Below are 18214 nucleotides of genomic sequence, written 5' to 3' on the forward strand. Positions count from 1 at the left end.
TCTGAGGGATGACCGATGGTACAGCAGAGGGTGGAGTCATCAGCAGAGAGATAGAGAGGATTTTCCAGAGAGTCGGAGATTTCATTGATGAAAACCAGAAAAAGAACAGCGCTACCTTGAGGAACTCCAGCCTGGACAGGAAGAGGGGATGAAAGAACTCCATTTTGGGCCACACGGTGACTGTGACAGGAGAGGAAGTCTGCGAGCCATGAGTGGAGATGGCCTTGGATACCATAGGAAGAAAGTTTGGTGAGCAGGGCAGTGTGCCAGACTGTGTCAAAAGCATATGATATGTACAGGGATACGGCTCGGATTTCATGTCTGGCATTGAGGATCTCCATCCATTGTTGGGAGAGCAGAAGCAACAAATCCAGGCTAGAGTGACCTGGTCTGAAACTAAATTGATGATCGGAAATCAGGCCATTGGAGAAGAGGAAGGATTTAATGTCTGAAGCGATGATGGATTCCATAACCTTGCTGATGATTGGGAGAAGGCTGATTGGTCTGTAGTTGCAGGGATCTGTTTTTGCACCTTTTTTATGCAGGGCAGTAATGTTTGCTGATTTCTAAGCAGATGTCAGATGACCTTGAGCAAATGAGATAATGAATAGAACAGAGAGAGAGTGAGCAAGAGCAGAAGAGCAGGTTTTTAGGACACGTGGGCTGATGCCGTCTGGGCCGGTTGCAGAATCTGAGTCGAGGTTTGACAGCAAGCTCTCCACCTTGTCAGCAGAAAAGGACAGAGTCCAGGGACACACACACACACACACACACACACACACACACACACACACACACACACACACACACACGATGATATTTCAAAATGAAATGACAATTTGAATCAGGCGATAAGCAGAATTATTACATTGCATGGGCCAGCCGAGATCAAATGGAAAATGGACAGTATATTGTTAAAGAAAATAAAAAAAAAACATTTTTTTAAAGGTTATAGACCTTTTTTGTTTCTTCCAATGTGTGTTTTCTTTTGTTCAGATCATTCTTGCTTAAGATGATGCAATATCTTGTAAAATTTCTCCCAATAAGAATGAATGTGTGTAATCTTCAAGCAAAAGTATTATGAGCAGTTTTGGGAAAGAGGAGTGGGAGGATGTGGTGAGAGGAAGAAGAAGATTGGAGTTGGGGGAAAGGAGATGTGGAGTTGATGGAGAGGAAGATGGGGATTGGGGAGATCGGAAGATAATGGATGGGAACAAAGAGTAAGGGGGAGGAGGATGGTTGTGAGACAAAGAGGAAGGGGAGGAGGGTGGTGGTGGGACAAAGAGGAAGGGGAGGTGGGTGGTGGTGGGACAAAGAGGAAGGGGGAGGAGAGTGGTTGGGGGACAAAGAGGAAGGGGAGGAGGGTGGTTGGGGGACAAAGAGGAAGGGGGTGGAGGGTGGTTGGGGGACAAAGAGGAAGGGGAGGAGGGTGGTTGAAGGACAAAGAGGAAGGGGCACCAGCGTGGTTGGAGGACAAAGAGAAAGGGGGAGGGTGGTTGGGGGACAAAGAGGAAGGGGGAGGAGGCTGGTTGTGGGACAAGGAGGAAGGGAGGGAGGGTGGTTTGGGGACAAAGAGGACGGGGAGGAAGATGGTTGAGAGACAAAGAGGAAGGGGGAAGAGGGTGGCTTGGGGACAAAGAGGAAGGGGAGGAGGGTGGTTGAAGGACAAAGAGGAAGGGGCAGGAGCGTGGTTGGAGGACAAAGAGAAAGGGGGAGGATGGTTGGGGGACAAAGAGGAAGGGGGAGGAGGCTGGTTGTGGGACAAGGAGGAAGGAAGGGAGGGTGGTTTGGGGACAAAGAGGACGGGGAGGAAGATGGTTGAGAGACAAAGAGGAAGGGGGAAGAGGGTGGCTTGAGGACAAAGAGGAAGGGGATGAGGGTGGTTGGGGGACAAAGAGGAAGGGGAGGATGGTGGTTGGATGACAAAGAGGAAGGGGAGGAGGGTGGTTGAGGGACAAAGAGGAAGGGGGAGGAGGATGGTTGAGGGACAAAGAAGAAAGGGAGGAGGATGGTTGAGGGATAAAGAGGAAAGGGAGGAAGGTGGTTGAGGGACAAAGAGGAAGGGGAGGAGGATAGTTGGGAGATGAAGAGGAAGGAGAAGAACACATTTTCAAACACTGATGAAGGAAGAAAGCTACTTTCATGTATTATTTGTATGTTTACAGTTCTTCTACTCTTACGGTTGTCTCATTCTCAGTATTTATCAGTATTTAAAAAGGGCAGAACATTCAAATACGTTGTTTGTAAAGAGCAGTTAAAAGAATGGACAAACATTATTAAATGAGCACAGCTGAGAAAAAAATGAATATCATAAAACAAGAAGAGGGAATGAATGACTTCTACAAATTGATTGGAAAGTGAACAGGCCAAGAATTGGCAAACCTTGACAGCAGGATTTAGTATGATGAACATACAGGATTTTCTATGTGACACTCACTGCAGTTGTACATTCGGTTGAGCTGTAAGCGGTCCAGCTCGCTGATATCCAGTCTCTGTCCAATGAAGTCCATGAAAATTGGGTCCCTGGTTATTATTGTGTTGAGACCTGGTGCCGTCTGGAATGCGGTGGAGCCATAGTGCATCACGGATGAGTAGTCATATGGCACGTTCAGCGAGTCAGATTCCTGCAGGGTTTTCTTTTGAAAGTTGCGCCATCTCCCTGTATGGAAAAAATAATGAAACTAGAAGGGCACTCAGAAGAGCGCATGGCATACCTCCGCCACGTAATGTCTGATGCACGATAACATATCGGGCCCAATACATTTTTGAAATATCATGCCGTTCATCGTTTTTGGCCCAATCTCTCAATGGTGAAAAATCACTTTCAAAATTCAATAATTCTCGTATCCAGATCCGGATCTTCACCAAAAGCGAATCAATTCATGGTGGCACACATCCAACCTGTCCAGCAAGTTTCCTCTGAATCCGTCCACAACTTTTTGAGATATCGTGCTAGTCATAGTTTTTAGCACCATCACTTAAAGATGAAGAATCACTAAAAAATTCGAGTAATCGGATCCGGATCCAGATCTTCATCAAAATCTCACCGTTTCTTCCTTGTCACACACCCAACCTGCCCACCAAATTTCATCCAGATCTGTCCCCAAATTTTGAGATATCCAGCACACAGACAAACAAAGAGACAAACAAACAAACAGAGAGAGGTGAAAACAGAACCCTCTCTACCTTCGGTGGTGGAGGTAATAAGTTTATTTTCAGAAATCAGGTTGTTGAAAAGCGTTTAAATTATTATCTTGCCAAAACGAAGTTTTTGCAAGATATGTTAGTCAGCTTGTATGTTTTTTTTTTTGTTTGTCTGTAATCACGTATAAAAAATTCTGCAGAGCACAGTTTTCATTGGAAATTTTTGTAACTTCGCATATCAGAGGCCTATAGAGGTCCCTTTCAGCACATAAAATTTTGAATGTCAAGGTCAAAGGTCAAGGTCACTTTATCACAAATCAGGGGAGTCGACGAAACCCTTATTTTTTGAGTAATTTTGATCGGATCGTCTTCAAACTTCATGGGTATATAGTTCATGGTCTGGCGCTCAGCTGATTAACTTTTGGTGGCGATTGGCCTTGACCTTCATGGTTAGCACCTAAGGTCAAACATATTTGACCCCAAGGTCAAATTTTCTAGTTTTAGGAACCATCTCGTGTAGTACCTCAAATTGAACACCTCGATGAGTGCTTTCTAGATATGTCAAGCTTGAGACATTATGACGTCATTTGGTGACGTTATGAGGCAAAAGCATATTTTTCATGGTTACTCTGTAGAACGATTCTCATCGGAATCTCTCGTAGGCAGATATTCCTCAAGGAGCCGCTCCTGGTGGCGAGCAGCTCTGTTCATCTCAGTGTGACCTTAAAGAAGTCACACGTGGTCATCTTTTGGCAAGATACGGGTCACCCTGCGGGTGACATTGGTTTATTATTTTTTCAACCTCCATGAAAGGCAAAATGACAGAACACCATCAAGGAGACTTGGAGCAGGTTGAAGATGTCAGAAAAAGTAAGATGAGTCCTTGAGAACCACAATGGGTCAAACCACTCTTTCTCTCATTTTTGAATTTGCAGTGCCATTTTTGGTCATATTCCTTCATGTCTGTACTTCAATTATAAAAATTATAAACTTGTCATTTACAGAAAGTGAACATCACTGAAGGTATTTCCGTATCATGGGATTTCATACTGGATGTGTCTCATCTGAATGTGATGAATGAAACACATATACACACACACACACACACACACACACACACACACACACACACACACACACACAGTTATGCAGGAAACAAAACTGAATGTGATTCCCTGGAATCTGCTCCCTCATATTTTATGACATTTCAATGATGGCAGAGTCACAAGCTATAAAGCCTTATTTGGGTGAGTGTCAGATGGTCTGGTGTTGTAATGAAGGGCTCAAATGAAATAAAGATAGAGAGATGTGTACATAGTTGGTAGTGAGCATCCTGCTTGACAGACTGTAAGGAATTACAGGGATAGACTGACATGTGGTTGTTGGTGGTCCTGCATGTAAGAAAAATAACAAAACATAAGACAGCAATAGAAAAGCATATCTTTGAGAAGAAGGAAGGGAGTTGGTTGGCCAAAGATGGCATACATACCTGCTGCACAGTAGTTATGCAGGTAGCAGCAGGTGCTTATCTATTTAACAGGTGTGCCAGTTTAGTAGGATTCCATATATGCCCTTCCGTTCCATCACATTACATGTACCTCCTCTGAAGGTTCTTTCTCTTCTCTTCCCACTGCTATTACACCCACTACCCCCTCTTGTTCTCTCCTAACTTGTTTTGCCTTTGTCAATTTTATTTTATCAATTTCACTCCACAGGCAGGAGAAATCCTTGACAACTGTTCATTTATCAATAGATAGATAAACATATAAGTGTGAAAAACACACACACACACACACACACACACACACACACACACACACACACACACACACACACACACACACACACACACACACACAAACACATATATACACACACACATATATAAACACAAACACACACACACACACACACACACACATAAACACAAACACATATACACATATAAACACAAACACAAACACACATACACACACACACACACACACACACACACACACACACACACACACACACACACACACACACACACACACACACACACACACACACACATATATAAACACAAACACACACACACACACACACACACATATATACACACACACACACACACACACACACACACACATATATACACACACACACACACACACACACACACACACACAAACACACATATATAAACACAAACACACATACACACACACATATATAAACACAAACACACATACACACACACACAAACACACATATATAAACACAAACACACATACACACACACACAAACACACATATATAAACACAAACACACATACACACACACACAAACACACATATATAAACACAAACACACATACACACACACATACACACAGACATGGAGGTGGATACTTTGAGACCTGAGAGGGCTCTGTTCCACCTTCTGAAACCCGCATATGGAGATAACAACCAATGAAACACACGAGAGTGAGAAAAAAACAAGGACAAATGTGTCCAAGAGCAGCGTCCTCAAGGTTTTGTCGGCTAAATAAAAATAAATAAAAATAAAAAATAAAAACAACAACTTCGGATATTTCGTCACGTGCCTTGATTAAGCCAACAGCGAAACCCGTCATAATGTATTTACGTATTTACGATATATCGTGTATTTACGAAATAAATAATGTATTTACGAAATTACAATACGATAAATGGAATAATCTTTAAATAGTAATGTGAACTTTACGAAACTTTAAAGCAAATGTCCAAATATATTTAAAAGTTCATGATAGACGCTCTCAAAAGGCACCGTCAATGCGAGAATGTGTACATGTGCTTAGTATTTCAGGAGATCCGGACCTTGTATATACAAGAGCCGAGTCCTTGAGGTTAAGGTAGAAGAAGAAGAAGAAGAAGAATAAGAAGAATAAGAAGAAGAATAAGAATAATAATAATAATAATAATAATAAGAAGAAGAAGAAGAAGAAGAAGAAGAAGAAGAAGAAGAAGAAGAAGAAGAAGAAGACCGAGCTCTTTATGATCAGCGTTCGCTCCGCGAGACGCTGCTAAAAACATGAACAAAACCAGAATGTGGCAACAGATGCTGTGAGTGGTGCTTTGTCATTTACCATGCCGAATGTTGTCCCACTGGATGGTGACATAATCATCACGGTCAGCCCGAGACTGTTCATGCCAGATTCCAAGTGCGTGTAGTAGCTCATGCTCCACAATGGAAATGTGGTCACATCCAGAGCCAATTGAGAGTTTCTGAAGTCCTCCTTGCTTTCCCACATAGGACCAGCACCTGGAGACAAAACATGTTTCAAGGAAGTATCCCAGGAAGTATCCTGTAAAACACCAGTCTCCTTCTTCCAAGTCACGGGAGCACCTTGTCAAGTCCATTTATTGTGTATGCTCCCCTCATCTGCTCCTTTAACTCAAATGACATCACTGCCGACCCTGCTCGAGCTCAACCAGAATGTCTCATTTCGTGTACCTCATTTGCCTCCAAATCTTATGTACCCAACCCATCCATTCTGTTCCCATGTGTTAAGCAACAACACAGTGAGTCTGGAGAATCAAAATGAGGAAAATGCAAAAGGAGTCATGTGAAAAAAAAAGAAAAAATACATGCAAGGCTAAAAAGGAGGCAGTGGAAGACAGAGACCACCGAACTCTCCATGATGGCAAGGTGATAGGCCCAGAGATTCGGCTTCACCATGAGAAATTCCATTGACCTTAAAGGCATTGGAATTGAGGGAAGTGGTTGAGGGGAAGCAGACTCCAAAGATAGACTTGCCAACATACCACCAGGTTTTAGAGGAGGGACGCCGGTTTGAAAGATCAGTGTTGAGGTTGGATAGATGTTGTTTCTGTCTCTCCTGAGAGCGGACACCCACTTGTTGTGGGCTTTGTGGAATGAACTGAGATTGCCTTCGGTCAGATTTGCCTTCCAGGAAGTGAAGGCAAGTTGTTTCAAAGCAACTGCCTCACCACATGATTCAGTGTACAATGGGCAGGAGTATGGGTATGATAACTGAAGACGAGATGGGATGAATATTGTGCATAAAGGGAGAGCAGGTGTCTGTGGAACAATTCCCAGGCTGAGATAATATCATGGGTGGTAGATATAGCAGACCAGTCCTGAAGTGCAATGGCTGCTTGCAGTGCCTGCCAGTTTGCCTGATTGCACTCCCAGACTCGCCGATGCTGAAGCTGTTCTCTGATAATGGCTCGGTCACATGCATGAAGCAAAAACATACCTACTGCTTATAATTTAAAACACCTCATTGCACTGCAAAACGTGGGGACAGGAATAGGTTCTGTAAATGGTGGGGACTTGTAATACCCTCCCCCACCTGGGGGCAGTGCTATACGATACACATTTACATGGAGAATTTGCGCCCCTCCCCCCCCCCTTTCCACCCAAAAACCACCGGCAAAGATAAAAACACCCCTATACATTAATTGGGGTTATGCTGATCCTATGCAGCAAGTCCGGATGTAATTGGGTCAGAACTTTAGGAGGAGTAGTGCGACAAACAAACAAACACAAACACTGGTGTGTGAATTTTCATAAGGAACATTTTAAGTCTCCTTGTTGCATTCCCTAATTTGTTTAACTTTATTGAGTGTTGGAATTTTCTTTATAAAATGGGGAAAAAAATTGGTCTTGTAATTTATCTTAACTGGTGTGTGCCCGTATGTATGCGGCCGTACGTGCAAAAAAACAAACAAAAAATAAATTTCAAACCGCGTGCCAGAAACAACAACCACACAGGCCGTTCCTTCGCTCTCAAGTGCCTGTACATGCGTGGCCGTACATGCGTGCCCGTACGTGTGTGGCCGTACGTGCAACCCCCCCCCCCAAAAAAAAAAACAACTTTCAAACAACCACACAGGCCGCTCCTTCGCTCTCATAGACGACGACTGGATTGGGACATTGTGTTTATCTATAAATGTGCATAAGAAATCGAGAAATTATTAGAATACAGAAAGTCATCACTATCCGGAAGTCCGTACGTTGTAACCCGTAATGGGGAACGCGGCTGAGGATCTCTTCCCCATCGGGCACGCCGACGCAGCAACGTGTCCTGTTATTGGTTTGGTAAATAAATGGCCATAACTTGGGAACCACTTGTCCGATTAATATCAAACCTTGAAAAGGCACATACTCAGGTCCCCAGCAATATAGCTGGCAAGTTTCAATTAGATCAGACCAGTGGTTGTCGAGAAACAGCGGTCACAGACACGCGCGCGCACACACACACACACACACACACACACACACACACACACACACACACACACACACACACACACACACACACACACACACACACACACACACACACACACACACACACACACACACACACACACACACACACACACATTGCTGGAATTATAGATAGACAAAGGTCCTGCAGTCCCACTTTCCTGTTGTCACTGATGATACCATGCAGGCTTTTGTGTTTTCACCTAACCTCATTTCGATGTCCTCAGGATACTTATAGCTGTTTCAATGGCTCAGCCAGAAGATAAAATATGTGACGTTGTGATGTCCCCAAGAGGATTATGGGAGTAACAGCAATGGCTTCATTGACATGGATCAGTGAACATAATCTTTGCAAACAGGATAATGGACTGGGGAGCAACTATTGTGGTAAAGATTATAGATATATCTCTTGGCGTTTGTAAAATTTCTCAATAACTTCGATAACATTCCATACCCAGAGTATTTCACCACAGAAAGGTAATCCTGTTCGCCTGTCCAGGGTACAAAGTCAATGCAAGATTTGAGGCGAAACATGTCAAATGCTTGCAGAATGACTCCCATGGCATTGTGATCTGCAAAATGAACATATGGTTTCAACATCAGCTTGTACACCAGGTTACAACATCCAGCCCCATTTCCACCACCACAATGGAACATAAACACCCCTTGAAACACACAAAGTGGAGAATTTATCAATTTTAACGTTTAAAAAATAATTCATGCAGATCTCCCAAGTTCACTTGATAAATGAAAATGAAATACATTACAAACTATAACATTCATACATGGAAGAGTCATTTGTCATTGTTGAAATCTCACAAAATGTGCATATTACAGTCACGTGGTGTAACCACTCCCCCTTCCTTCTTTGGAGGGTATTTAATACTTGGTCTCTCCCTCTCTATCGAGTGCAGCCTGTGGCTGCTGGTTGCATCATTGGTTGGGACGTGGCTATGCCGCTGATGCAGTGTCCCCTGACCAGTACACTGGTGCTCACTTTGCCGACCTCGGAAGGATGACAGGCTGAGTCTACCTCCTGGTGTATTTAATTCAGCGGCCAACGTGGCTTGAACTCAGGACCCTAGGATCCCAAGCCGCCACCCAAACCACTTAGCCAACACCAGGCTTGCAACACCTGGTACATGATGACTGTGCAGTCCCAAATGAAAAACATTGACTTGACACCTACCTGCTGGTCAGCTATACCAGTTGGTGGCGTCTTCATATTTCAACATGACAAGTGGGCCCATTCGTCCGATGAATCAAATTTAACATTGGTCTTCACAGCCTTGTTGCATACCCGCCTGCTGTAGTGCTTGAGCATTAGCTTGCTTTTCACTAAGCCCACTTGTGCTTGCGGCCAGCGCCAGGATTATATGTTCGTTATTATTATTGCCATATGATACTATTCTTCTTATTGTTGTTGTAAATACAATTAGTTTTAATTGGTTTATACTATGTTACAATGTTGTCAATGCTTTTGTTATTTATTTTGTAATTAGAATGCCATGCCGTGTTAAAGGCCCAGTCACACCTTGACGTTTTAGCCAGGAATAGCAACGTATAAAAATGAACGTAAAACGTTGGCGTACGCTGAAGTTTTGAGGTTTTTTTTAAAGTTTTGGTCGTATTCATAACGTGTTGGTCGTATGCATAACGAATTAGTCACGGGCACAGAACGTTTCGTTGTGTTAAAGATAACTTATACCAACGAATGCTTAGCCTGTTGTCGGCGTTCACGACCTACGCCCAACGATAGTTTAACTTAGTCATAGCGCGCTGCACGAATCGCCAACGAACTCGTGGTGTTCTCTGTTAAAAACCTGCCGCACGCAGATTTAAATCATAACCGCCTGAAAATTGGAAGTGTCGTAATCGCAGTCACACCTTGACGATTTAGCCAGCGTATGCCGACCTACGAAAAATGTGTCTAAAACGCTGGGACACGTCGAATACGGTATGGGTAAGTTGTGTATACGTTAGGAGCACGATGAAAAACAATGAAGTATGCTGGCATATTACGTGGTATGTCTAGTACGTCGTGAAATTTCAAGCATGCTGAAAATTTTACAACGCACTCGACGTATGGCTCACAAGTTCCGCATACGCTGGCGTAAGTTCTCGGCACGCTCCGCAATCGTTTACACACGTCGGCCACACGTTACTTGTAACTTACTCATAAGTCAAAACACGTCGAGGTAATGTTTACCATACCCGTAACTTAATTTTTAGCCTAAGAGTAACGTGCTTTGAACCTATTAGTGGCGTGCTTTGAACCTATATGGAACGTATCTCAAACGCACATTGGCGTAAGTAGACGAATTCGATTGGCGTCTTTCGCACGACCACAGAACTTACTGAACGTGTTTCTAACTTACAGCTACCGTATAATGGCGATTTGGCAGCGTTTAGGGGAATTGGTATATACAAACGGGCTTCACAAGATGAATCTGTCAGTGTTCCAGACTGCATGTTAAGTAGATGTCAATGTCAGAAGCAGTGGCAGTAGTGGTAGTGGTCGTAGTAGTAGTAGTAGTAGTAGTAGTAGTAGTAGTAGTAATAGTAGTGGTAGTTCGAGAGAATTTAGTGATGTCGATGTTATTAGTAGTGGTAGTTCGCGAGAATTTAGTGATGTCGATGTTAGTAGTAGTAGTAGTAGTAGTAGTAGTCGTAGTTCGAGAGAATTTAGTGATGTCGATGTTGGTAGTAATAGTAGTAGTAGTAGTAGTAGTAGTAGTACGAGAGAATTTAGTGATGTCGATGTTATTAGTAGTCGTAATAATAGTTCGAGAGAATTTACTGATTTCGATGTTGGTGGTAGGAGTAGTGTTGCAAAGTGTGAACAACGTTCGTGTAGCGTGCTTACAAAACGTTACTCATAGGTTAGAAATAGGTTTTGGGTACGCTAAACATTACCTCGACGTGTTTTGACTTATGAGTAACTTACAAGTAACGTGTTTCAACATGTGTCAACGATTCCATAACGTGCCTACAACTTATGGCCAGCGTAGCAGAACGTGTGAGTCATACGCCGGCATACGTCGTAAAATTTCAAGCATGAAAAAATTCGAGGAAAACCCAAAAGTTCAACGTTTAAAGCCAGCGTACTACGATGTATGGCAGTGATTTTCAGCGTGCTCTCAATGTTATCAAAACTTACCCACAACGTATTCGACGTGTACCAGCGTTTTACACAAATTTTTTCAAAAATCGGCATAAGCTGGCTAAAACGTCAAGGTGTGACTGGGCCTTAAGCTACTTTATTTGCCTTAACATGGCGTGCGTTTAAAACATGGGAATTGTAACGGATATTTTTGGTAGTTATGTAGCTTAATCAACTCAGGAGGTCATGACGATCATTTTGGTGTGTCACATTCCATATCAGAACGCTCTTGCAGAATTCCACAAAAAACATCACACACACACACACACACACACACACACACACACACACACACACACACACACACACACACACACACACACACACACACACACACACCTCATCCATTCATAGTGGAGTTTCAAATGGTCCACAGGGTCTTCAGGGTCTTTTACTTCCTCTGGGTCTTTTGGGTCCTCAGGGTCTTGGAGGTTTTCAGTCTTTGGGGTCTTTGGAGACTTTTGAGTCTTTTAGGTCCTCTGAGTATTTTGGGTTATTTTGGGTCCTTGGGAACTTTTGCATGTTCTGGGTCCTCGGGAACTTTTGGGTCATCTGGGTCTTTTGGGTCCTCTGGATCTTCTGGATCATTTCGGTCATTGGGGAGTTGTGGTCCTTCCTGGTCTTTTGGATTCTCTGGGTCTTCTGGAACCTCAGGGTCTGTGGGGTCTTTTGTATTTTTTTATTTATATATACACCGTTTTTTTGGTTTTTAAAACATATCTCCATATCCACTGTTATTGGTTTTAAAAACATTTCTCGATGAACTGTTTTTTGGTTTTTAAAACACTTCTCCAAATACACCGTGTTTTGGTTTCTAAAACATTCCTCTATGTACATGGTTTTTTGGTTTTAAAATTATTTATCAATTTTCTTCATATTGGTTTTTAAAACATTTCTCTATATACAACGTTTTTGGTTTTTAAAACATTTCTCTACATTCCCCATTATTGCTTTTTAAAACATTTCTCTATATACACTTTTTTGGGGTTTTTAAAATATTTCTCTTTCGACACCTTTATTGGTTGTTTTTTAACATTTCTCAATATATACTATACAGCGTTTTTTGGTTTTTAAAACATTTCTCTATATATGCCGTTACTGGTTTTTAAAACATTTCTCTATATTCACCGTTATTGGTTTTTAAACATTTCTCAATATACACCGTTTTTTGGTTTTTAAACAATTCTCTATATTAACCGTTATTGGTTTTTAAAACATTTCTCTATATGCACTGTTTTGGTTTTAAAAACATTTCTCTGGATACACTGTTTTTGGTTTTTAAAACATTTCTCTATATGCACTGTTTTGGTTTTAAAAACATTTCTCTATATACACTGTTTTGGTTTTAAAAACATTTCTCTGTATACACTGTTTTTGGTTTTTAAAACACTTCTCTACGTACACTGTTTTTGGTTTTTAAAACATTTCTCTACATGCACTGTTTTGGTTTTTAAAACATTTCTCTGTATACGCTGTTTTTCGTTTTTAAAACATTTCTCTACATACAACATTTTTGCTTTTCAAAGCACATCTCCATGTTAAATCTTTTTGGTTTTCTTGAATGGCAAATTTGAAGGACTCATCATTTGGCCATATTGTAATGGTAGGTATTATCACCGTTTGGTGCGATCCTGCAATCGATGCCCACAGTAGTCGTTCGTTGATGCTACACACAAAAACCTTCATTTACTCTACAAATCGATCATCTTTTTATTTGGACGGGGTAAATTGACATCCAATCGCTAAATAGAAATAACCTGGCATATGTACATGAAGCAATTACAACTCAGGCTAAAAGCGAAATATTAATTCATTTGACTGGGGTCCTGCGCCCACTCTGAATTGTTCATCCCTTTATTTAGGTGTGGTAAATTGGCAACAGTTTGCTGCGTCACTTGCAAAATATATATATAACCTGGCTTACATACATGAAGCAAAAACGACTCCAGATTAAGTGCATAAATAATACATCGTGGTTGTACAGCTCAGCTCAGAGAGATTGCAATTCGTCAATGGGCTGGGGGTGTGTTCAGTTACCGAGTTTCTTGTACAGAGCTCACTACGTGGTTTAAGAACTCAAACAAGCACTCCATTTGAAACCATTGATAAAGAATGGCTGGCTTGTGTAAACATAAAGAATGGCTGGCTGGCTTTCCCACCTCGTGTAAACACTTGTATTATTTTTAAAAATTCATTCATGTCTTAAAATAGCCTTGTTTTTCACATTTTCCCGATGACGTAAAAAGGTGACATACCAAGACTGCTGTCCAAATGATAAGGGATGACGTTGGTCCAATGCATGGTTTTATTTCGGATTGCACTTCTGTACTTCCCATCCTGGAGATAGCACACAGAACATGAAAGAAAAATCCTCCTTAGAAGAAGGTTCTTCTCAAACCCTGTTCTCTTGTAGCATGACATTCTTCTACAATGTTGTATTTAAAGTATTCTTCCAAAACAAACATCTAAAATTACATTACAGTGAAATTATTAACCACCGAAACGGTGGCTTATGGATTTGGTCTTGATTTTCGTGTTCGTGCGTGCAACCATGCGTACGCAACCAAATGTTTGAAATGTATGGACCGATTTTATTTGTACTTGGCAAAAAGACAACACGTGATGGTGTACATATGCACGTCATTTTTTGGGGGATTTCAGATCCAAGATGGCCGACCGGCGACATTTTAGTCATAAAAAACCCAATGTTGAACACGTCCTCAACCATTTCTCAGACATGCATTTACCGATGTTGTTCAAACTTGGCAGACAGATAAAAAATAATGGTTTACGTATGCATGTCATTTTTCTTATCGAGATCAGATCCAAGATTGCCGACTGGCGGCCATTTTCTGACTTAAATATGTCTCCAAGCATTTCTCAGACATGCATGGCCCGATTTTGTTCAAACGTAGCACAAGCATAGTTCATGATGGCATACATGGGCATCTCACTTTATTTTGTGATCTGATCAAAGATGGCTGACTGGTACACTGGCAGCCATGTTAGTTGTACATAAATATGGGCTTGCCCATTAACTCCACACAGCAAAATTATTAAAGCAATGGGGGCGGACATTTTATGTATTTTTTACTTGTTCATAATATTTCTAATTTTGATCTATCTTCAACTTTTGTTGCATGTTACATCAAGATCATTAAAAATCAGTTGTGTGAGAAAGCAACATTTTGGCACAGAAATAAAGCAGAAACATATTTTTAACATATTTCCTTCTCACATACCCAACCTGTTCGCCAAATTTCGTCCGAATCGTCCATAAATTTTTGAGATATTGTGATATATATCATTTTTGGCCCGATCTCTCAATGGTGAAGATTCACTTTAAAAATTCTAGGAGTCGGATCCGAATCTGGATCTTCACCAAAATCTAATCATTTCGTCCTTGTCACACACACCGAACCTGTCGACAAAATTTCATCTGGATCTGTCCACAACTTTTTAAGACATCCTGTACACAAACAAACAGAAAAACAGGCAGAAAAGGGTGAAAACAGAACCTCTTTCACCTTCGGTAGCAGAGATAAAAATAGGTGAGGGAGAGCGTAGTGGAGGGGGGGTTGGATTGGGGGAGGGAGGGAGGAAAGGAAAATCACAATAACCTACAGAAAAGGAAGTGTATGAGTTGGTGAAATTAATGACCATCATACTCTTTCAGAATACGGTTCCAATTCTAGAAAAACTACATTTTTAAAATTAAGCAGAAAAAATTGGAGCACCAAAGTTTAACCGTTTATGTATGAAGAGCGGGAGACTCTCCACTCCTGATTGATGAAACATTCATCACCCATGATGTACCAATGATTGTTCACACCATTAAAAAAGAATTTGGTTGTAAGAAGTTATACGGGGGGGGGGGGGAGTTGCCCCCCCCTCAAATATGTATTTCCTTTCTTCTCTGAAACCACACACAAAATTTTGATGAATCTTGACCACAACTTTTATCACTGGTGATGTACCAAAGTTTGTTCACAGCATTAAAAAAACTATCTGTATTTACGTTCTTCTGCATTACATATTTCGTGGGTCATCCATGCCTACCAGTGGTTCCCTGGTTATCTTATCCAGCCGCTACCAGGTGAGTGCCCAGGGGTATTGCCCCAATGTTTTTAAATCAACATTTGGAATCTTAAACTGTGCAATGAAGACGAAGGGGATTTGGGAAAGAAAGCCAGTTACAAAACCGTCTGGTTGTGCTCGTTTTGTTCTCAAAATTAAAAAATATTTTCTTTGCATTTGGTGTCAGTTTTCTTCCTTTTCCAACTCGATGTCCTTGAGCGATTCAAGTAAATGGAATAATTGGCTTAACGAGTGAAGACTTTTCAACTTTTCCAGAGAACACCTAAAACCTTCCTCGTCGCCCCCGAAGTGCAAGCAACAGCTTTTACCAATTGCGTCAAACAGTTCGTACTTACAAGTCAAACACACACACACACACACACACACACACACACACACACACACACACACACACACACACACACACACACACACACACACACACACACACACACACACACACACACACACACAGACACACAGACACACACACACACACACACACCAAATTATGCATAGTATGATTACTATTATCATCAGATTATGTGAGAATATTATGTACGAGTACAGTGTGCATAATTCATGATGAAGACCTGTGTATTTGATTGTTTGATGTGACATGATGGAATAACTTACTTCGGAATATTTAATGTCTCCTTCAAACAGATTCAGATCGAGCACTGTGCAAAAGGGATGGAAAGTTAAATCAGATCAACAATGACATCGAATCTGCTCAAGATTTCAATCATTATCTTTCTTTCAAATTCAAACACCTTTGTAAGACTTTACTTCTTGATACTCTCACATACCGACCTGATTTTTCTAAACGTGATTGTTCATACTTCTCCAACCCCCTGAACAATTTATTCTTTACACAAAGAGCTCTGGTATTTGCAATATTTTTTGATAAAATATGAACAGCTTAAAACTAATCACAGAAAAATGCCATTTTCAGGTCATTTCCAAAAAGGTCTTTTTTAAAGAATAATAGGTGTACAATTTCTATTAATCAGGATAAAACAATGTTCCACATTCCACAACTCAATCAAATGCATGCTTGTGGTTTAAACAGCAGTCTTCAGTATTTTTGCCCAATGTTTAATTTATTACCTGAATAAAAAACCTGTGAGAGTTTCCCCATGTTCTGGCGTCATCCTTACCTTCGTTTATTTCAAATAGGTCACGATCCTCAATGGCAAAAACATCCCTTTCTGCTGGAAAGGCACAAAATACATTTTGTTGTTTTATTTCCAGTTTGGTGATCTGTTGAGTAAAACATGTTGGAAATTCCAAAACCAGTCAAACGTGAATATGGTTAGGTACATCAATATTCCCACCCTGACTACAAACTATCATCTTGCTATTTCACAAGCAAAGGTTCAGATTGGACATTAATCCGGGCACTTGACTATGATGTTTTGTTCTTCTGGTAGAAGCTAAAGATCCCTCAATGTTTTTGACAAATAGTCCATGAGATATCCCCAGCAAATGGAACAAATTACAAATGTCTGACCTGCATGACTATCTCATGGGAAGTCAACAGACACCACCTGCTGAAGTCCTTGTTGTGAGACTGCCTGAACCTAATCTCAGGACGATCAAACAGAACAGTTTATATGATATGATTATATTCTATGATCAAAGGAAGACGATCAAACAGAACAGAAGCAAAGCAAAGCTCCTGATGAAGTGCCCCTGTAGATTTTGGCAATAATTCAGACAGGGAACCAACACATAAAGGCCGACTCTTTTCAAAGGGCACTTTGGCATCCTTTCCTTCTCTTCGTGAAATATATCAGACAGGACAACAGCCTAAATGTTGCCTCTGAAGATAGGCATGCTCAATGTCTTGCCTGCAAAGTATCTGAGGATGATAGTTCATAGCTGTCCTTGGAATAAAGCCCAGATGAGAGAGCTCAAAGGTGAGTCGACATCCTCTCACCTTTCCTGTTAGACATATGCTAACTAAAGTTACTCCTATAAAAGTTTAATTCAGTTTAATAACATGGCAATTGTTTGTAAAATTCACCCCTTCAAAAGATTCCACCACCACAAAATAACACAAAACAATCAACATTTGTATGGAATTCAAATTCAGTCTTTACCTGTTGTTGAGTGATCTATGGGCTGAAAAACAAGATATTTGCACAAAACAGTGTGAGTGAGGCATTCCTTCGTGTTCTGCTGTATTCTTGCATAACAACCTTGCTTATAGAAATGGTTCGAAGTAAATGTTCTCGTTCGCTGAAATATTCGGGTTCATCTTAACAAAGTTCGGCTGTGTGTTCACGTGCACAGGACAGGTAACTATTCTTCGGGAGAAACGTTTCCAAGAACATGTTTGCTTATGTTGACAAAGACAAAACTAGAACGGCATTCAGTAGAGAGGATATCTCCACCAGGATGAACAGTTTACGTTTTGTATCCCACTGACAGGCTACATCTGAATCAGAACCTGAACCAAAATCTAATTGGCTTGTTCTTGTCACCTAACTAACTCATCCACCTAGTTTTGTCATAACTCAATAACTTTTTGGATATCATACTACACTGTATGGTATATCATTTTT

The 18214-nt window shown here is 41.1% G+C and overlaps 1 protein-coding gene across 1 annotated transcript; it reads right to left on the minus strand.

Annotated features, from left to right (window-relative positions):
* Nucleotides 1-2331: 2331 nt before the first annotated feature.
* Nucleotides 2332-17887, minus strand: LOC147006926 (meprin A subunit beta-like). The gene is made up of 7 exons (XM_085867732.1): nt 17750-17887; nt 16805-16858; nt 16281-16324; nt 13823-13904; nt 8859-8976; nt 6255-6430; nt 2332-2659 (listed from the first exon to the last, which is right to left on the minus strand). Exons 4-7 carry the CDS (start codon nt 13866-13868, stop codon nt 2397-2399), a joined length of 603 nt encoding a protein of 200 aa, XP_085723858.1. The 5' UTR covers nt 13869-13904; nt 16281-16324; nt 16805-16858; nt 17750-17887; the 3' UTR covers nt 2332-2396.
* Between the last annotated feature and the right edge of the window lie 327 nt (nt 17888-18214).

Source organism: Eptatretus burgeri, unplaced genomic scaffold (genome assembly GCF_056783735.1).
Source record: "Eptatretus burgeri isolate ZD-2024b unplaced genomic scaffold, Ebu_testis_v1 Ebu_testis_scaffold_1109, whole genome shotgun sequence".
Taxonomy (NCBI): Eukaryota; Metazoa; Chordata; class Myxini; order Myxiniformes; family Myxinidae; genus Eptatretus; species Eptatretus burgeri.